The sequence below is a fragment of the Xiphophorus hellerii genome, chromosome 8, assembly GCF_003331165.1.
Source record: "Xiphophorus hellerii strain 12219 chromosome 8, Xiphophorus_hellerii-4.1, whole genome shotgun sequence".
NCBI classification, from domain to species: Eukaryota; Metazoa; Chordata; class Actinopteri; order Cyprinodontiformes; family Poeciliidae; genus Xiphophorus; species Xiphophorus hellerii.
In genome coordinates, this window is record NC_045679.1 from 14,651,866 (window position 1) to 14,673,999 (window position 22,134).

General features: G+C 38.0%; 1 protein-coding gene across 3 annotated transcripts; it reads right to left on the minus strand.

Moving 5' to 3' along the window:
- Nucleotides 1-442: 442 nt before the first annotated feature.
- On the minus strand, nt 443-20,919 carry cabp1b (calcium binding protein 1b). Of its 3 annotated transcripts, none has more exons than XM_032569603.1 (8): nt 19,218-20,919; nt 6,131-6,298; nt 4,344-4,374; nt 3,580-3,723; nt 3,338-3,447; nt 2,938-3,012; nt 2,719-2,791; nt 443-1,751 (listed from the first exon to the last, which is right to left on the minus strand). In XM_032569603.1, exons 1-8 carry the CDS (start codon nt 19,893-19,895, stop codon nt 1,726-1,728), a joined length of 1,305 nt encoding a protein of 434 aa, XP_032425494.1. In that variant the 5' UTR covers nt 19,896-20,919; the 3' UTR covers nt 443-1,725. The 3 variants fall into 3 exon arrangements, with proteins under 3 accessions (XP_032425494.1, XP_032425496.1, XP_032425495.1); XM_032569605.1 differs by lacking the exon at nt 19,218-20,919 and adding an exon at nt 8,544-13,521; XM_032569604.1 differs by lacking the exon at nt 6,131-6,298 and having other exon boundaries at nt 19,218-20,914.
- Nucleotides 20,920-22,134: the final 1,215 nt, after the last annotated feature.

Genomic DNA, 22,134 nt, shown 5'->3' on the forward strand with positions numbered 1-22,134 from the left:
GGAAGAATTTTTGTTGAAAAATAGTAAAATGATAAAATCAAAGTGTCAGGGTTGAGAATAAAGTCAAAAGATTTTTTTTCACATTGTTTATGGCCTTAAATTTCCAGTTTCTTTAAATCTTTTAAAAAGACTTCTATTAGGAAATCTCTGACAAATTCATGTTGTGACATTTAGCAAATTAAAATAATTTAGATAGTTCTCTGACCCAAAACAAGAAATGTTTGGTCTGGCTTATATTCACAGTGGGGGGGAAAAAAAGGTGCATTTGTCTTTTATAAGGTGTAAATATCTGGTTTAAACTGTTTGACACTTTTATTTTTCTAGCCACATTATGATTCAAACTTCAAAGGTTTACAAGATTAATGATTAGTATGTTCAGCTTTTGTTTAAAAATGGTTCCATTTCAATATAAAATGCAAATGATGTCCCACATAAACACACATTTTCCATTTGAAATATCTTTATTTTTAAATATTCTGCTACAAATCGCAGTAGTTTTCTGTCATGCATAGTTTCACACAGTTAAGACACATAAAAATCACAAAGTTGGATTTCCCTTTTCAAATATATCAAGATCAAAAAACATGCATATTCTCATGTTTATTCTTGAACAGTTAAAGCTGTCCCAGCTTTACTTATTAAACTAAATCAGGTTTTGTAAACGTTCTTTGGCTTTTTGCATAAGAAGCTCACCTTGCTTCCTTATATTTACTGATAAAGTAGTAACACAGGTTTCAGAGATTGGGGTGTGTTTAGGAAGGAGAATGAAGGACATTTATGTTTCAGCTCACTTTGAGGTATATAATGCTGACAAATGTTGCACTGAAAGGAAACATTTTGGCTTTCAAAATAAAACTTACAAAATCCCCAAAATAAAACACTTTCATGACATCTAAAACCATCTCTTATTAACTAATCTGCTGACTTCCTCAGTGACAGATTAGTGACAATGTTCTGATCACATACTTCATTGTTATTCATGCAAGTAATAACCAAACATAGAAATAATCAAAAGCTTATTCTGGTACTAATGATGTTTTTCTTACAGGATTGCAGTTAAATGAGTATCTTCTGCACACTAGAAATTGCACATGTATGTCACAGAAAAGTCAGTGCTACATTATACATACTTAGCAAACAAATTTTGGTTTGTCTTATGCTTATTTTTCTATAGTCTGTATCAACATTAAACACCAACAATACACAAAACGCACACGCAGACACGATGAGATGACATGGAATGTTTCTATATTGCTTTTTGTATCTGTGCTTCATATAACCTTTGCATTTAAACAGATTTCACTGCACTTCACTGCTGTATTAAATATAATTACTCTTAATTGCTACAGTCTGTAATAAGCGGCTGTTGGTGTTTGCAGAAAATATCTCAAACATCACATCCGCCATTACCCATTGGGTCGGTAAACACATAGAAATGTTGCAATTATTAAAGGAAATCATGTTTTTAAAAATGTACTCTGGAAAAGTCACGAGTGCAGCCGTTGGTTTTGTTTATGCTCGGAGGAACAGCAGCAGTGTGTTGGTAACAGTGAGGCTCCCGGCTGGACTCGTCAGCCGTTCAGCGAGGCAGTTTTGGGGCAAGGTTGATATGTTTTTGCCGTCTTCACAGTTCAGAGAAATTCGGTTTCCGTCGCCAGGCTTTCTCCACGCTCCGCCAGCTGAGCATCCACATCCAATACAACGTTGCAGCTCTCTGGCAGGAACTTATCGGGACATCATTCGAACAAATTCTGGGAATTATGGAGAAAATGATGTATTGTTAGCATAGCTTAATGCAAAGCTTTGATTTTGTTTTAAATAAATACCAGAATTTCAGAACTTCACTATTTGTTTTTTTTTTTTTTTACCTTCCATGTTGAACGTAATTAGCAATTTGATTATTTCATTCATTTAATTATTTAAACCATTTTATGGCTTTAATTTCAACACTTTGAAGGTTTGCAATAGCTTGATGTAGCCTCTTAAGTTAATTACACCTAACATTATATTCCCACAGCTGTTGTTGCATCTTTAAAACAAATATAAACAAAACCTTAAAAAAATACAGTAAAAATTAATCCTTCATTTTATTTCCTGAATTAATGTGCCTATTTTCTGTATCCCTCTTTAGATTCTCTGTTGTTCAACTTTTTTATTTATCTACTTATTGTCAAACATCGGATTTCAAATGTAGATTAATTCCTATGAGCTAAGCTACAAAAATAATAAAAGAAATTGGTCAGAAAAAATTTTTTAAATTCAGAGAAAATTAAATACTTGCATACAAAAACACAGAACAGGTTTTTTTGAGTATTATATGCAAACTTCAAAAACGTTGAATGTTAACATTTGACCATTAGACATAAACATTTAATGAAATGCCACAAGAATGAAAGTATAAAAATTAAACTAATAAAACAGTTTATTCCTTGATTTTTATTTTTTAACTTTACATTTATCTGTCTTTTTCTGTGCAGTTAATCTTTGAGATGAAGCAAAATGTTGCTTTATAGATAAACTAACTCATTCATCGTTCATCCCTTCATTCAAAAACAAAGTATCACCACGAGAAACACGCACTCATTTTAAATAAATGCATCTTTGTGTATAAATAAACACACAATTCTTGAAAACTACCACAAAATGTAGATCCAGATCATAACTACTGCATGTGTTGTGTTTTCACATGTGCATATAAATACATATTAGCTATTTTACCTTCAAAGTCTACATGTCCATCTCCGTTTAGGTCAATGTCACGTAGGATTTCCTCCAGATCTCTGTGTCCAACCTGGTAAAGTTGAGAGAAAAGTGTCAACTTCTGTGGCACACACTCAGACTAAATTTGCACGTGAAAAGAGACGGGCAGAAATCAGTCGGACACTGATTGATGGAGAGACGCCGAGAGGAGGGCAGTCTCTCCGAGCGGCTCCGTACCTGCTGTCCTAACAGTTTTTTCATTGCTTCTCTGAGTTCGGCTGTGCTGATCTGGCCGTCACCATTAGTGTCAAACTGAAAATAAGGGAAAACATTGTTAAAATAAGCAGCGGGTGTAACTCTTGACTGCACTTTTTCTTTTTGTAGCCTTTCTTCACTGCACAATCTTTTCTTCTGTTCTTTTTATCTCTTAAGTCTGAACCAGGATGAGACTCTTTAATGCAAATATAATGCATTGCATAAAGTATAGGGACTACCTCTGCTACAAATCTGAAAGCAACTGGGTATTACTCGTTTCATTTTACGAGATGATGCAAATATTTTTTAGCAATTTATGCTCATAGATGTTACGTTAATTAGTCCTGAGTTAAGTGTCACACAGCAGTGGGATCTTCCTCACCTCCTTAAAGGCATCCCTCAGCTCCTTTACTCCTATCATGTCGGCTGTTTCAGCCAGAAGTTTGGGCCCCATAAGTTCAACAAAGTCCTCAAAGTCAACATGTCCTCCCACTGTTAGAAAACAAGAGTTAACCTCAAAGCCACATCACATGCCAAGAAAATTCACAAAGCTATGATGTAAAGCAGAAGATAAGCCAGTGTTAGACTTTACGTCAGAAGGAAATAAAACAAAATGAAAGTTACGGTTCATGTTGATCTGCTGGCTCAGTTCTATCAGCTCCATCTCTGTTGGCATGTATCCCATCGTCCGCATGCAGTTCCCCAAGTCTTTGCAGCCAATGAATCCGTCTTTATCTTTGTCAAACTCCTTGAATGCTTCACGCAACTCTGGGGACAAAAAATACGTCATAAAATTACATGAAAATATTTTAGAAATTGCTAATTTGGACTGTTTATTCTGCTATAAATTAAGCTTTGTTCATAATTATTGACAGCGCTGGTAAAATTCTGTAGAAAAGCCTTTCAAAAAGTCTTTAATGTGCATTATTAGTTTTGCTGTGGTTCTCATGGCTGTCATGTAGTGGGAAAATAAACTTGAATTGTCCAGAATTTGTAAATGTTGGGAAGTTGAAGTTAGTTTCTAAAAATCTTTACATGACTGGTATGTTCTCTAATCTTTCCCATTTATGGAGAGATTAGAGAATCTCTAATCTAAGCAACAGAAACAGGCTGTTGCTTCACGTTTATAAGAAATTCCTAGACCATCTATGTTTATGTGGTAAAATATGCCTAAATATGCTTGATTACATTTATTATTCATGAATTATTAGAATTTTTTTATTGCTTTTCTTGGTGTGAGAATGAATGTACTCAAATAAGAAATTGGATTTCTCCAAAATTTAAGATGTGAGATTGTAGCACAGCAGTAAAAAGTGATAGCTTTATTTTAAAGTACATCGTCAGCAGCGCCGCTATTAAACTTAAATTGATGCCGTCGTCTGACATACCATCCAGCTCTTCTGGCCTCAGCTCTCGGTCCTGTAAAGAAATCACAACGCAAGGTTATCACCCAAACTGCGGCTGACATGTTTAAACTCTTGCCAACTTTCCTCATTCCTCACACAACGTGATGCTGTAAAAAAAAAAAAAAAGCAAACAAAAATAGGGACTTTTGGATGTGAGCCAGCAGTTTTCAGTTTTGCTTCCAACTGGACAGGAGGAGCTCATCCGTAAGATCACAAAGAGATGAAAACGTGCTGAGAGTCTTGGCAGTCGGATAAAATTTGGCATATGGGAACAAAAGAAATTAGACAAATGTCAGAAATATGGTATTTGTAATGTAGGTTCTTCAAAAGTGGAATCCATTATTCTGGAACATTTCATTTTCACTGTGTGAGGAATAAATGTTTTGTTTTTCAGCTGGTATAATGTATACATACAGTGGCTCTCATAAGTGTTAAAATGCCTCGTTTTTCATTGTTTTTCTTAAAGCAGTTTTTTAATCGTTTTCATTAGGAATCTGCCAGGATCTTTTTACAAATGTTTTCTAATTCTATTAGACTGTAATATTATAATTTAACAGTCTAACTCCTGTCCGAAACCCTCTTCAGTTCAGATTCTGTCAGATTGCATCTTGGACTCTGGTTAGATTATTCAAAACTTTAGTTTTTTTCTTATGCAGTCATTGAATTGATGCTGATGTTAACTTGGATTAATTGTAAACCTTCTAAGCAGAGAGGTGATCGTTTCTGGTTAAAACTGACTGGTACTTACACTTGTTCATGAATTAATTCACAAAAAATGTTGAGTTCTAGTTATAGTAGTTGAATTTGATTTTGTGTAACTTTCACTCAGCCTAGCTCGTCATTTGTTAGCTCTGTCACATGAGTGATATGTGTGAAGAAGAGTAAAAACTTATTTCTCAAAGTTAGTTGTCTCCATCTTGCTATTTGTCCTAACTCAGAGTGACCTTACCACTATAATTTATACATTTGTTAATCCTGCACTTTAGCATAAACAGAATACAGGAGAAATTTCCATTGTTGGCCTCCTGGCTTCCTCTCTAATCAGTTTCTCCTCCATCTTTTCATCAACTTTGGAGAATCTTCCAGTTGTTGTGTTGTCTCTATTGTCTCATGTTTTCTCCTATAATGGATGACTACATTCAGAGTGCCGTGGTAGTTAGCCAAAAAGCTATTTTAACAACATACACATGTAAGCGTGTCCACTGTTATGTGCCAAGATCATTGCATTTGAATCTTTGTATTTTTCAAGTTTGTTTCAGTTTTTTCCAGGAATGTTTTTCACATGACAACACCCTGCTCTTTTAACCAGTGTGTATGCTTTTGAGAGCCTCTGTGAGTTCTACGCAAAATATATTTATTTTCTGAACTCACTCCGACAATTGGTTCACTAAAAACTCAAAAAATCTAGACATATTTTTCTGCATTTCTGCAGGAGAACGAAAAGAAATAATGACCTGGAAAGGTGTATTTCAATTGTTACCATAACCCCTCTTTGTAACCTTCCATTTTTTATTCAAGTATCCAGCTTGTTATACTCAAATGCACACCACGCAGACACACACACTGTTCTGTCTTGTTTCCAACAACCAAGAACACTCCTTTCATCTGAGACTTTCAAGTCACCCAAACACTCTCCTCTGAACAAATGCTGATATGTCTATTATGATTTTGACCACAAAATCTTTTGCTGGTGGTTATTGTGCATAAACTGCATTTTGTGCTAATCTTCTTTGGAATGCATGCACTTGATATGTTCTGGACTTACGTACAGCCAGTCGGCTCTCAGCGAAGCCCTTGCGTAGAAAGATGCATGCAGGCCCCAGCACGTTGTGCATGTTGGCTCCGTTCTGGGCCAGGGCTACTAGTGGCTCAAGATGCCCACCCCCAGATCCCCCCTCCTCACTGGACTGCACTGCTTTGTAGTTCTTCTTCTTGTCCTGGAGCAGCATCCAGGGTGAGGGGCCAGAAATGGGAGCAGAGGTAAAGACAGGGGTAGAGACTGTGACTCATTTTGTTGAGGCGTGGTGTCAACAAGGAGTCGGGTGGAAGTGGATAGGGGTGACGGGTTCAAAGGGCATGCGGTGGGGGTGGGGGGGGTGACTGTGGACTGACACCTGGGCATCAATCAGGAAACTGTGAATTCAGGTTAGTTATGATGGATGAAAGAACCCTGTCAAACAAAACAGGGTGTAACATATTATGACAATGCAGCTGATGCCATAAATGAATCTGACTTGTACATTACCATCCCGCCTAGCAAAGTGGTGGTGCATCTTTACATTATGTGGAATTAGGTGGGAATTGCCCAACCATTTTGGGTTAAAAATTGTTGTCTAAAACATTTAAGGTATTGTATGTTCATAGTTGTGAACTGTAATGTTGAAAAATGCCTCCAACAGGATTGGAAATATGTCGATTTTATAATTTCAATGTTGGACCAAGCTCCTTCTAGATGCTTTGTTTCAAAATGTCTGAGCTTTTTCACATTTTGTCACATTCTAACCATAACTCAAAATTTATTTCATGTGATAGATTAACAAAATCAAAAATATTACTTGGCAAATTCAGATCTAAAGAGTGTGACATACACTTGAATTTAGTGACCTTGATTCAGTACAACGCTTGTGGTGTTTTTTGCCATGTCTCTGTTTGAATATTCTCTTTTGTGAAAGCACTCAAGCTCAGTAGGATTCGACAGGTAACGACTAAATAGAAATTTTACCGGCTTGCCACGGATTCTCACTTTGACTGGGCCACTCTCACGCATAAACGTGCTTTGATCTAAACCTTCTCATTAAGCCATTATTGTCTAAAATCTCACATTAACATATTTGCAATTCAATCTTCTTGTCTTGTTTCCTTTTAGGGAACATTGTAAACCAATCCTGTTGTCCTAAATGATGAAGTAAAATTTCAGTTAGCCATGAAATTATAATTGCCAATTAGTCAATCAACCAGCGGGCAGATGTTGTTCTCTCAGCGGCCGTCTCAATTAGTGAGAGAGCTGCAGGTTAATTAAACAATCACTACCTCTGAGTGGCATATTCCTGCAGATTAAATCGCACAAGCTCCTACCATCATTATATTGGAGCATATGCGTAAAGGCAACATTTCACATCTTTTGTCAAACTCAGAACATGAAATGTGGAGTTCTGCTCTAAAAACCACAAAAGAGGATCATCAAGAAACTGTAAAAGCAACTGACTCAACATCTCAGAGAATAACCGAGCATCCATTTATCTGCTGCTTAAACTCTCTTTGACATGAGCTCACAAACATAGGCAGATGAAATATTCCTTTACTTGTATGACATCCTACAAACAACCTTCACACTCCATCTGCCACCACGCCAGTCCTAATGCCAATTTGTGCATTCCTACAGTTCTCGCCACAGGAACGGATGCCCACTGGGTAATCTGAGCAAGTGATGCATGGAGCAGGGCTACATTCTGCCAGAAAAGTACCATGAAGCCTCGTGCCAGTTATATAATCTAACAAGAAGAGGGGGGAAAAAAGGCACATCTACACATACACACATTAGAGAAGAAAGTGAGAAGAAACTCTGCAGCGCTCCTCGAACAGATGGCATCAACAGTTGCTTGTCATATTGTGCTTTCTCAAGGATGTGCAGCTGCAAATATAAAGGCGGTCGCTGCTATGATGAGAGTGCATTCAAGTGTAAGGATGACACAACCAGAGCAGCAAGTAATGAGATGAAATTGTTAGGTTTGATGTTTTTGGGGAACACTGTGATTCAATTCTGGTTATAGATTTTATCTGTTAGACTCTGATAGTAATAAGAAGCTGCTTACAATGACTGAGAAGAATTTAAGGTTTTTAGGTCTGATGACATGATCCTAATCATGCCATGTAAAGATCTCAAGCGCTAACCAACTCTTTCAATACTCTGAAACAATCCTGTGTCAACTATCCTGACTAAAAGTCATGGCGTTAACAAGCTATGACACTAATTCTATACCAATCCACTGTTTGATTTGACTTTAGAGCTACAGCTGGGGACTAAAGTATCGGAATGAACAGAGGGATCAGTCAGGAGGGATTGAGTCAAATATTACAGCCACTGATCCAGTTGGTGACACACCATTACACAAACATGCACTGAGGGTCAGGGGGAGTCAAGGGAGACGACCACAGGGTGAAAAACCTCAGAGCGACGCTTACCTTCTTGGTGAAATTTTTTAGTGACTTTACAGAGTTTCCCATTGCAAAAAGAAAACAAAAAAGGCAACAAAATCTCCCTGTCCTTTATGTTTTACCTCTAACTGTGCTACTATGTCTGATTGTGAGTGCACTTGTCTGCATGCATGTTTGGATGGGTGTCAAGGCATGCATTGGAGTAGAAGGATCAGAAAGGGGAAAAAGGTTCAGTGGGTTACTGACTGACATAAAGGGACATTTGGGGAAAGAGAGAGGAAATACGAGGAGAAGGACAAAGGAGGACCTGCTGGACGGTACAAGGAGACGGAGGCTGAGACAAAATAAAGGACAGGTTAGGAGAACAAAGATTATCAGGGAGAGGAAGCATGCATGTGATCTGTGGAAGATGCGAGTGCCTGAAGTGGAAAAGCAGGATTGCTTATTCATTCCATCCTCTCTCCTACAGTGTCTTCCCTCCCTCCCCTCTACCCTCGCTGTCTCTCACTGTGTGTCCGTCAGTCTTGCTCTTTTTCCCGCACACCCCACCATCCGCCTCCCAAACTCCTGCTAACTCCACACTTTTAAACCATCTTTGTGTAAATGTGCCTGACAAAGTTATTTCGGACAAGCATATTACCTTCTTCTGACCAAGAGGCTAAAGACACTAATCCAAACACACAAACACACACTTGATTAAACACACTTGGATGTGGGGCTAGGAAGCTAAAAATAAAACTCTCTCTCTCTGTCTCTTTTCTCCACCCCTTTTCCGACTCTACCCCCAGCATCCATCCCTGACTACATGGAAGCAACACAAAGTCATGATAAGCTTCAGGGCTCGGATTCAGATCAAAGCCAAAATGGTAAAGAAATTACACACGGATGCCGAATTACCCTGACGGAGAGAGGAGCGGAGCAGCACGTGCAAACGCAAACACACACAGACAGGGAAAGAAATGCTCGCCGGCAGTTTGTCTTTCACACATTCACACACACACATTTGCCACAGAGGATAAACGCTGAATATATAGAGCATCTCTAAAAACAGCAGTTCAAAGGAGTAAATGTAAAAACAGAATATTTATTCCAATGCAACTTTGAATGGAAAAATAAATTACAGTTTTGATGACAAAATTTATATTGTTTTAGTTTCCAGAATGTCTTTTGGTGCCGTAACTTACAGGTATTAGTTCAGCATAACTTATTTATTATGAGCCAAAAAGCATTTTATTTTATTCAGTGATTATGATGTGAGACTTTCTTGAAAGGTTTAAGGATTTTCAGTCTCCAGAAGTTCTTTTAAAGATTTTGTTTGTACTGTGGCTTCTTTTTCAATTCCTTCACGTGAACCTTTAAATTATTTTAGGGATTTAATCCTCATTTGACTTATTTTTTTAAATTTGATGGCTTGTCTACTAAAAATTCCTGCTCTCAGAATGTTATGTTGCACAGGAAAAGAAGAGTGTTATTGACTGCTTTGTGTCTGTGAGATTGGATAATTTGCACACAAGAGGGCAGCGTATTGCCAGAAGCAATAAGTGAGGTTATCTTTCTTTCAGGTACAGAGAAAGGTTTGATCAGTCTGCCAGACGTTTGCTTTTCATTTTCTTGCTCTGTGTTTGGCAGAAATACTTTTGTTACGTATGTTCTACTTACTTCTTCAAAGAGGAAACATTTCCTTCTCAATCTTCAAGTAAATGGGGATTTCAAGCATCTTTAATCTTTTTTCTCAGCTCTTGCTACAGTTTTGAGAAGTTTTTGTTTTCACTTCTTTCATTGAGTCAAGGACAAAAAGGTTCAAGCCTAAGGATTAATTCTTCTATAGCTCGTCAACAGGTTTTGTTAAATATAAATATTATCAGCGGTACCTGACTGATGGGACCTTCTTCTGCTCTTCTGAGAAAATAGTGTTTAAACCAGAACAATATCGTCCCCTGAGATGCTTCAGTGAAAAACTACAGATCTGAGTGGAGCATGCTTGGTTTTGCTGTATAAGTATGAACACAAGGATGGACCACAGAGATGGAGACATCTCTTTATCAGCATCATACTGAACAACAGTATAATTATGTTCAAAAAGACCTTTTTAATTATTATTTATTACTTCTTATTAAAAAGAAAGGGGACAAGTTTAATGATACATTTGAAGAAACCTAAGGAAAATATGTCTTAAGTTCATCCAAAAGCTTAGTACCTTTTAAATTACCGTAGGTTTAAATTATAATTCTTACAGCATTACTATGTCTGTGTATCTGTAAAGAGTAATACCAATACTGATTGTTTTTCAGGTGATGTCCTAAGAATCACCACATCATTATTAATTATTTTAATAATCATTGACAGCTTTCTTTAAATTCTTCTGAGTATTTATTTACAAGCCTAATTCCTATCAAATAGTAAATATCTGCCTTACAGAGATCCTGTTCTCTTTATTTGTGCTTGAAAAGTAAAAAGGGCCTCTGTCTGCTCATGTTCATGCTATGTAATTAGCACTTGGATTACTGTTGAAATAATTTCAGGTACTAAGATCAACTTAAAAAGTAATAAAAATTATACGTTTTATAGGAAATGTTTTGAGTGACACAAACTGTGGCAAAGTAAAACATTTAGTCATATTATGCTGCTGCTTAAAGGTTGGTTTCATTTTGAACATCTCTTCAAGGTGCACCAATTAATGTATTGTATTTCATGCACTCACTACTGTATGTGATTTCAAGTTTCACACATGAGTTGAAATTATGACTAGACTGAGTTTTGAATTAACTTTTGAATTTAAAGAAAATCATGCTCTTATGTAATTTTCTTTTCACTGATCTTAAATCAGCTTTCTAGTTTCAAACTTGTGACTTATTTTGCGTAGAGAAGGTCCAAACTCCTTTTACATGCAGTAAAAGCATTTTCTCTTTATAAAGCCATCTCCCACAGTCTCAACTCCTCAGGTAATGCCAGCGTCAGTCACTGCAGCCGCCTATATTCTCTTCTCCTGCTCGACCTTGTCTGTTCGCTCCTGTTCTGATAAACACATTCACGCCGGAGTCATTTCAGATCTAAGCTCCCATTCAGCGTCCTCTTTGTTGCTCTGCAGATGATTCATCCAGCCTCTCACCGGAGGCTCATTGTGAACTTCAGAACACATCAGACGTCAGATACAGGAGCCGTCAGCTCTTATAATGTCACACCACAGTCTGCACAGGCTTCATTTCCATCTCTCTCTTTATTTCTTTTGTATATTTCTTTTTCTTCTCCTTGGTGAATTTTACTCACTCACTAACTCAGAAAATCATGATTACTATCTTACATAACTGTTTAGACACAGCATGGTAACAGCGTCCTGCAAAAACAGTGATTCTAGGGTCTAACTTAGAAGCTGCTTTTAATAGACCATTAAATGTTGCAGGCGCATCAGAAAATAAACAATAGGTCACTCACTATAAGAAGAAATATTTGAAATTTGAGTTTACAAAACACTTTGAAAATGTATTTACAGCCCTTCAACTTTTTACATCTCATGTCTTTCATGTATTTACTCTGATTTCATGTGATAGACCAAGATAGTGCTTAGCTATGAATGGAAATGAAACTCTTGTGGAGTTTATTCATATTTATTCCCCTTCAGTAAATACTTTGGAGAACTACGTTATGCTTCAGTTATAATCTTTTGTAGTGTGTCTCTTCCACCTTTCTACATCTAAAATCTTGTCCTGCCAAAATATTTGCTAGTCTGCCTTCATACCTAAATGATCTTGAGTTACATCCCTTAATTAATACGATTCACAGTGATGTTATCCCACTCCTTTCAGTTATAACTGAAAAAAAACTTTCTACAAGGTTTGGAAGTGAGCTCATGGGAAATTTTGACCATTCTATTATAAGCACATTTTTGAGGTCAAACACTGGTGTTGGACAAGAAAGCTAGGCTGATAGTCTCCACTTCAATTCATCCCAAAGAGGTTTTGTTGATTTGGGGTCAGGACTCTGTGGAGGCCAGTCAAATTCTTTGTGCATCACCTTGCTTTGTGTAATGATCCACAAGGTCATGTTGAAATATTAATACATAAACCCCAAACTGTTCCAACAAAGTTGCAATGCTGCAGCATTAGGACTTCCCTTACACTGGAACCAAAGGGTCAAGTTAATAAAAAACCCACAAATCATTCCCCATCACCAAAATGTACCCTTAACTTAGAGCAGTCTGGAAAATGACTAGTCCATTGGTTTGACAAAGGGCAAGTTTGTCACTCCATGTCTCTACTGTTCCCACTGGTTTAGTGCTTCACATCTGACACTTGACTCTTTGTGTTGCATCTGGTGCTGTAAGGTTTGGATGCAGCTGCAAACCCATTCCATAAAACTATCTACACAATGTTCTTGAGCTGCATGAAGTTTTGAGTCCTGTAGCCACCGACTCTGCTGAAAGCTGCCTTTCGTCTGATCTCGGATTTTATCTACCACTTGGTTGATTTTCTGTAGGAACCAGTAGCACCACACTTCACTGTGGAATATTTAGAAAAGCGGACATTTCATAGCTAAATTTATTAGCTTATTAATCTATTTATTTGGACTGGTAGACATCCTATGACTGCACCACCCTGGAAAAGCAACCCATTCTTTTCCAAATGTTTACAGGCAGTCTGCATGTCCAGGTCTTAGATTTTACACACTTGAGGTCATGGAAGTGACACCGAAATTCAATTAGATGGATGAAGAAATTCTTAAGGCAAATATAGCTATGGCTTTGGTATGATTCAGGTCTGAACTTTGACTGAGCCATTGTAGCATGTGAATTTTTCTTAACCTAAAACATCCATTGTACCCCTGCTTGTATATTTGAGGTCATTGACCTGCTGGAATATGAACCTCCATTATTGTTGCAATTCCTAATTTAACTTGCAAGGTGGTGGATTAAAAAGCAGAAAAATTGCAATAAAATTAATTTTATTGCACTTTACTGACTGGCTGTTAAATTTGTGTTATAAAGGAGAAAAGTGCAAATAATTACAATAATTATTTGCACCTTAATCTTCTCTTTAATTTTCTCTTTATGCTTTTTTCTCCTTGTTCTTTGTTGGGTTTTTTTTCAAAGAGAAAATATTTTGCACTGTGTATTTTAGGTCTATTTGTCCTCCTAGGAAGGCAATTATATTTCTCTGTGCATCTGGATGCTGAGACGAAATAATGTGACCATGGGATTCTTTCCCTCTGTGGATTTCAGTCATCAGAAACGGCATTTGAAGAAAAAAAAACACATTTGCGTCATCTCCTCAAGCTTGGGCTGAGACGTCACACTTTTATCCAAATGATCCACTGAAATCACATTTGAGCAAAACATCAAACCTCATCCTAGATGTGGCTTTTATTGAGTGTGTCTCTATTTTTGTCCTTTTTTTAGTATATCTCTTTTTGTTTCTTATTTTAGATTCAGATTGCCACAAACATTCATAAATTAAATTAACCAGAAATTCAAACTGTATATTGTGTATGCGTGGGATCTGATCCCAATTTTGTGGATTTCACCGAAGGGTAAATTTTCTGCCTCCATCTTTGGCAGCACAGATATAAAAATACCCAACAGCGTCTAAAAATAGCCCGTTACACTCCAGACAAACTGAGAACATGTGCAGCGGTGAGATTAAGCCCCTCGCTCTCTTTTAATTTCCATTCTCTTTGTGGTGATGATGGGTTTTTATTTCTTTTAGTGGATTCTTTGACATCATCAAGGTCAGGGTGACCCGAGGAAAAAAAAGACAAAACAAAATATAGAAAGAGGTTAAAAAAATAAAACGCCATCGCTTGCAAATGCAAGGACGACTAACTGTAAAAGTGAGAAATTGAGAAAATGCTGTTTAATCTGACTTTAGGGCTTTTCATTGTGAGCAGACATATATTTCTACCTGGTTTATCCAATTTTTGTGTTTTCTTCAGTTCCTTCCACCATGAAACGTTTCTGAGTTCACTCATGGGACACAGAGGACGGCGAGGCTCACTCTTGCACTCTGAAATATATTCTGCAAGCTTTATCTTATAGGTTCTTGCACCCTCTGCTGGATAACACAAGCTTTCTTCTGCATTTTTATTTTACACAACTCAGACTCCTTGACAGCATGCAAGATTCCCAAAGATCTAAGCATTTTCATATATATATATAAACAAAACATTTTCAGGAGAACAAACAGAGTCAGGACTGTTACCTGAATAATTTAAAAAGCTGAAGCTTTTTTATATTTTGTGTCTGCTTTGAATATAGAATCTGGCATTGAAAAGAAGAACGTTGCTAGTTTAGCATAGTCTAGGAGGCTGCAAATACCTTCACTGTCCTGACCTGCTGCTCTGTAATGGTGATTGCTTCTACAGATAAGAAGCATAAGGCAGGAGCTTGGAGAAACATCACAGCTGATGCTTAAAGGATTTGTTTGAATTACTAATCAGCTCTGTCGATTATCAAGCTGGCTCAATTTAGTCAAGTAAGACATACAAAGAAACTCTGGCAGGACATGAGGCCTGTTTGGGATGGAACAGAAAACTTAATGTTACATAAATTATGAGAGAGCTTGCAGAATTTGATTAGCTGGAAAGATAATCAAGATTTTTGTCCTACCTTCCCAAACATAATTGTTTGCAGTTCACTAAACGCTACAGTTCCATTCTTTGCACATTTGGATGCAGTTCTCTATGTCTCAGTTCAATTCTGCCATTCACTACTGCGTCCCATATTCTTCTCTTTATGTTTTTTCTCCTGTTTGTAAGTTCTCCTTATTTTATTTTTTTGCTTAACCACTATGTTCTATATTTAGACCCGTTCAAATCTGAAACATGATAGCTAGCTGAGACAACAATTTAGCTGTACACCAAAACGTCATGTAGTTCTGGCTTGAATAAAGGATAAATATCTCAAAAAACATGTTATGGTCATTGTTTATTGCAGTGATGCTGTGACCTTTTGCTTCTCCTCAAAAAGAATATTGTTACCAGGACTTTAAAAAAACTCAAATTGTATAATGTTTCTAGGTTATTTTACATGCAAATTAGCTAAAATAGTTCAAGCTATTGCACTTGCTACAGTGATCCCTTCATGATTACATGTTAAGGTGTGGATTGTAAACTTGTTTCTGGGGAGCCACATGTCGGCTCAAGCAGGAAAGGTACTTGATTCACTAATCTGCTGTGTAAGCTTAAGCGTTTTCCCTCTTTTTTTATTTTGGGGATGCCTAAAAGAAAACACTGCTGTCCTCCAGTCTCATAATCAGGTCTTGATGGGCTATTTTTAGCTTCCTGTACTCCCTGCAAGTGAGTTCTGCTGAGATTGCATGGAGATCTTGATGTTACATAACAAAATGTGAAATGAAAGAGTTTGCAGAGTTTGACTTCTGACCCTGGGTTTTGAGTGATGCTGCTGCATCTCTTCAAGGAGAAAGCATCTAATTTGCTTTTCAGTTGTATTCCCATATAAACATCATTCACAGAGTTCTTCACATAATTGATGCTGATTATGAGTTATTGTGTTTGATACCTCAAAATGCAATGAGTGCAAAAAGCAAATATTCTGCACTTTTAATCCTGACGTTTTCCATCCAAAATCTGCTGTAACACTTTAAAGGAATAGTTAAAAATTAATAGGAAGTTAATATCTTACCTAAAGTAGATGATTCTCTTGTTGTCTGGATTTAGTATAATGACAACATCGAGAGAGAAATTTACTTAGAATCTGATTACTGATGAGCTAAGTGGTGCTGCTCTTACAACTGTCTTTCATTTTCAAACATCTTACATATTTTATAAATCTCTGGTAGTGGAATAAATTTTGGCTTTTGATAGTAAATAATTATCCAAATACAACTTTTAACTTATTTCTAACCTTCAGTATGTATTTATCTTGATTTCTGAGATCATATTTCACATTGTAAGATTGAAGATTTAATTGTGGAATGTAACTCAATTATTTATAAAAATATTTTGCAAAGCATATCTGAAATATGCAAAAGAAAATGCAGATTGGGAAGTTGAAATACCTACGAATAATGGTACATGACATGATATTAGCTGGCGTTTGCAAATCCAAGTGTGGTATTTATTTTTCTTGACGCTGATTGGTTGCACCTTCAAGAGTGAAAAACTGTAGATATTAGTTTCTGCAGTGTAGTGCCTAAATGGCTTCCAATGTTTGTATTAATGAATATTAAGATATATCACACTATTCAGAGCTTGCTGTGATCCATAACCTCAATACTTCAGATCCACTGTAATATAAATAATGGTAATATCATTAACTGATGCAAAATTGACAATGGGTTCATGACATGTTAATTGTACATACCACTAGGATGGAGTTGTTTCAAAATGGTGGAAGTCTTTGACCCTTTTGGACTACATGTTAGCTTCAAATTAATGTGGAAGCCAAGAAACGTATCTGTTTCTTTTACTGCAGGTTGATGTGTGAATCCATCCACTGATGCATCTGGATAAGTCATCAGTGATGTTTCTGGAGTCACTGGGTGTTTCGGGTCTTTCAACATCATACAAGCTCTTCCAGGTGTCCCAGCCAGGGATGATCAGTCCCCAGCTTGTGTCCAGATGGCTAATGAATACTTTGTTTTCATTAAGCAGCCATCTTGTCTCCTGCCTGCAAGTGGATGCTAATGAGCAGTAAAACATGACCCAATCTCAAATGTTACAGCGAGCTAAGAAATGTAGATTTTATGAATCTTTTAAATTGTTGACAGTAGCTTACGGCAGGCACTCTGCATCAAAATCATTGTAAGAGGTAACATTTCTCCTTGCTCTCAAAATCAACGTTTTTCAGTCACGCATCATTTAGCACACCAATTAAAGACGCACACACTGATTTATAGATCTGATTAAATTAATGCCTAACTAGCTCTTCTTTCCTCAGACATCAGCAAGTTTGGAGACCTTGTATAGCACACTGTGGCATGGATTTTTCCTCTGAGGAACCACCTAAGACTGATTGAAGCTTTGGCCTGGATTGAGAGGAGTTATTTCGGGAACACATCAGTGCACGGGGAGGTAATTGTCTCCTCTCGAGCTTTTTATCATCGGCCAAAAAAGACAGATTTTAATGAGGGAAGAAAAAGATTGGGAAGGATATTAAAGGCGAGGGAGGAGATTAGGGTGGGACTGGAAGGGGAGAGACTGGAAAACTCACTGTACAGCTGCATGATCTTTCAGAGCAACAAGGGAAATATCTCAGTGTGGTATGTTTTATGAATGTGTGGATAAATTGCTTTTATCCCTTATTGTTTTTCTGCTCTGGTCTATGCAAACATTTTCCACAGAGCAGGTAAGGTGACCCCTGTTTGCTGCTCAGGTGACAGTCTTGATGAAAGGCGCTGCATTCATATTGGAGGACATGGAAAAAGGAACGGACACCAGACACATGCTGCACCCAGATTTCAACATTCATTTTTAATCCACCTCGACCCGCTGGCTGAAACTTTATTGCTTCCAGCGTCACCTGCATCTCACCTGAGAGCATTTTACCTCTGCAGAACAATCAACACTTTCACTACTCTTCCCTTCTGGGCTGCAGTTAAAGCAGGGAACTTCAGTGGGACAGTGGATTTGTCCAAATATAGCAGAACATTAATATTACTACTGCTATTTTTTCCTTGCAGAATTATTTTTTAAAATATTAGCATAACAGCTTGAGCTGTTCCTGCAGTTGAAAGTGTTTTTGTATAAATGTTAGATGATCTGTGAAGCTTATTCATGATGCGATAATCATTGTTTTTATTATTTATTTACTTATTAGGTCAGACTGGATGGAGAGCGTATGTGAGATTTTGTGCCTCTGGTGGTCTTTATTCATAGTAATCAGACAAGAAAAGGTTAGAAAAGGGGAAGAGACAGAGCAAAAGGTCGGGAACCGAACCGCAGCCGGCTGAGCTGAAGACCATTAGCCTCTAACAGCTTGTTCAGCACATCTACACCACACACCACACCTTAACACAGATCATTGACTTGATTTAGGATTTTAAGAGTATGTTTTAAATCAAGGGTCATTGTTCTGCTGGAAGTAAACTTCCACCCCAATCTCAAGTCTTTTATGGCCTCTAACATGTTTTCCTGCGTTACTGTTGGTAAAACAAAAAGAGACAATTATATTGTGCTATAAATAGCTTTAGAAGGTGATTATAGTGAATAAACTGGGAGTTATTTCTTTGAAATGCTCATTTGGCCTTAGAGACTCATTTCAAATGAACAGAGAGTGAGGGAGGAGAGTCAAAGTCTTATGTTGCCTCCTCAAGTAAAAATGAAATGTTTTTTTTCTAAAACACAGAAAAACACAACTATGTTATCTTTATGTTTTAAATTATGAGCCTTACATGAACTTTAAAGCTTAGTCAAGTTCTCTTGGGGCGCCAAAGTCCATTATGGATTGGTCATGACTGTTAAGAACAGTGGGATTACATTACACACATTTTGACAGGAGACCATCTTTCTTCTGCATGAAGCAATCCCTTTTTCATGAATTAATGTTATTTTAAAAAAAAACAATTAAAAATGTAAGTCTTTTAGTTAATTCTGAGTCTACTTCCCCCCTAAAACCTGCTCCTTCAAGTTGTTCTTCAGGTACCAACTAATAAAATTTTACTATTTCTTGAACAAACTCCAACACATTCGTGTGTTTTCTGTGAGCTGGACTTTAAAGCAAACTTTGAAGTAATTAAAGGTTTTCGTTACCTGCCCAAACACCGACTTCACTATGGGATGAAGGCTGGAGTCGCACTCTGACGCCGAGCCCAGTCTTTTGGCTTTGCGGCGAGATGCTGGTCGGACAGGTGTGTCCGAACTGAGAGTGGAAGTGGAGCCAGTCACGGCTCTTTCGCTCTGTTCGAAGAGAAAATCCGCCTCGTCGGTGCGTTTTGGAAGAGAAGGAGTCGGTGAGGTCCTTCTGTCCTGCCGGGAGTCGTCGTGGTGGACGAGGCGCTCTGCGGGAGGCGAATCGTGGTGCTGATGATGCTGATGGTGATGAGGTTTGGATCTGGAGGACTTGCTGCGCTCTTGCTGCTGATGCCGGCTCGCCCTGTGCCTCGCATCCTCCTCCTGAGCGAAATCATCCTCCAGGTGGCTCGGCTGCCGGTGAGAGTAACTCCTCTGCACCCCGTGATGCTCAACTAAATGCCGAGACTCCGCGTGTCGCGGCTGGCAGAGAGGTCTCCGCGCACTTGTCTCACACTCATCCGACCAAGGCGCATCCTCGTTGCTTCCAGCTCTGGAAGGGCGGTGAAGCTGATGATGGTGAGTGCGGTGGTGGACCCGGTGAGCGGCGGCGTGATCTGGGTGCGCAACCCTGCGGCTGAGCCCCGACGACCGCAGCAGAGAGGTGGTCGACTCGCTTTTGGGAAGAGAAGAGCTCATCTTTCCCTTTCTCCTTCTTAATGAGCGACGCGCGGCTGGAGAGGGATGCGAGAGGAGAAAATGAAAAGGCGATAGTCCGCAGTGTCCTTGCAGGTGCTCAGTCGCGTCCAAAGGGTCTGTCTTTATCCCAGAGTCACACACCGGACGGCCCCTGAAGGCGCACCTGATCGGGAAGCAGCTGAGTGTGAAGTGTCGCCTGATGTGGCAGCAGGCGCTCAGCCAGGAGCTCCGCGGGAAGCTCCACCAAGTTTGGACGGCAGCAGCAGCGTGTTGAGCTGCAGCGTGGCCCACAAAAGTTCATTAAGACCCACGTCACAAGCCTACAGATAATTTTCACGCATAACGAGCTGCTGAGACAACTTGTTTTCCCCTTTTTGTGCTTGATTAGTTGGTGATGGAGGGAGGGCGCATGCTAAACTCCAGGAGATTGATGGAAAATGTCACACTAGAGGGCAGACAGACGCCAAAGTGGTCAGAGTGACGTTAACTCCAGTGAACAGAGGTGACTCCTGAGGGGGTGTTGTTTCTTTTGGGCCTTTGTTTTATGTTTACTTAAGTTGAAAAGAGCTTTTTGGAACATTTCAAATTTGCTGAGATTTCTTTGGTCTAAAGATGATGATGTTGAATCTAAAGGCTCCAATAAACCTTAACATAAGGCCATTGAACAATTAAGCTTAGTGAAATAAGTCGCATCCACAAATAACTTCACATTAACTTTTTATTGTAGTTTACTTTAGGAGTCACCACTGCAGATCTTCTGCCTCCATCGTCATTCATGAACCTTTTATGTGATCTTCCTCTTGTCCTCATCTCTATAATCAAAATCCATGTCTAATATTTATTTTATCCCTCTTTTGGCACATGTTCAAATCATTTCAATTTCTCTGCTTCCAAACTGCAACCTGAGTCACCCTTCTATGTCCCACTCTTTCATAATTTCTAATCATTCAGAGAAAATCTAGAAATAATCAATTCTGCTTCCAGTCTTTTTCTTACTTTCTAAAATATAAGAAAATGTAACAAATTAAATGAAAATTCTTATATGTAGTATTTTCATTGCAAAATTATTTAATGTCCATCTTATGTAGAGACTGCATTAATACTTAAAAAAAATATCAAACTTTCAGTATCATGTCTTTAAAACCCAAATTTGAATTAAAGTATTTAAGATTTTGCCAAATGGCTTTCAGTTATCAAGAAACGCTGCACTTTGATAAAGAAAACAGATACAGCTGTCGCCGCACGTTCCTTTAGTTTATCTCATCTGTTACTGTCAGAACATGGGTCTAAAATTCACCTATTTACAAATCCTAAAAGATTAAACTCCCCAATCAGCTTTCCAGAAACGGCATATTGTCAAAAACAGAATAGGGAATTTGACAAACAGCCAAGAAAGAATATAAACACAACTCAAACTAATATATATATATATATATATATATATATATCACATCTGTACACCCAGGGTCATAATTCTCTCAGCAGAAGGTAAATAATGACGTTAATACGTTCAGCCAATTAGACAGAATTGTTTTTCTCAGAGTAAGTGGAGAAAATGAGCAGATTTTGCGCGTCTCTCTCAGGGGAGTTTGTGTTCTCTGACATCTGTGTCTCTTCTGCTCCAGGGACAGACAGAGTATCATCACTCCATTGCATTAATAGCCTGCTTCAACTACGCTGCTCTCTTTTCATTCATCTCTAACATTAGCATCAAGTGGTTTGATCTTTAATAATAATAATAAGTATGTCCATAGAAATCCTGTTCAAATGAATCCTCTCCAGTTTTTGTCCTTGTTATACCTCTCTATGTTGGTCTGGCACTTGTCTTTTGGAGATGCTGGGCTGCAGCAGGAACAATCAGGCCTGGAGGTGCAAAATGGCCCATTTCTTATCCTCAGACAACAGGAGAAGGTGGATTGCAGAAATACAAACAAAAACACATTCACCAAAAGAAAAATGTACAGTTATTCAAAAGTGGAAAGCAAAAATTAAATTTTGGTTCATTGCCACACTCAAGGGTTAGCTTATCAAATTTTTAAATGCTGCAATGCACACAGCTGTGGCTCTGTATTCACAAACAGCAAATAATGGTAAATAATTTCAACCTATCTTAGGTACCCACCTATTCTGGATATCTGTAATTTTTTCTTTAATCTTTTATTTTTTGCAATTTTTTATGTTTTTTATTAGCTGCTATTTTTCCACAGCTGGACTTGTTCAAGCTGAAGAAAGTTGCAAA

What these genes read in the sequence shown, in the direction of transcription:
- cabp1b (XM_032569603.1), bottom strand. Translation starts at nt 19,895, where the DNA reads ATGAGCTCTTCTCTTCCCAAAAGCGAGTCGACCACCTCTCTGCTGCGG. An exon ending in CCAGCAGATCAACATGAACC is followed by an intron (nt 3,448 to 3,579) that starts GTAACTTTCATT and finishes GTTTTCTAACAG; the next exon opens with TGGGAGGACATGTTGACTTT. An exon ending in TGAGGGATGCCTTTAAGGAG is followed by an intron (nt 3,013 to 3,337) that starts GTGAGGAAGATC and finishes CCTTATTTTCAG; the next exon opens with TTTGACACTAATGGTGACGG.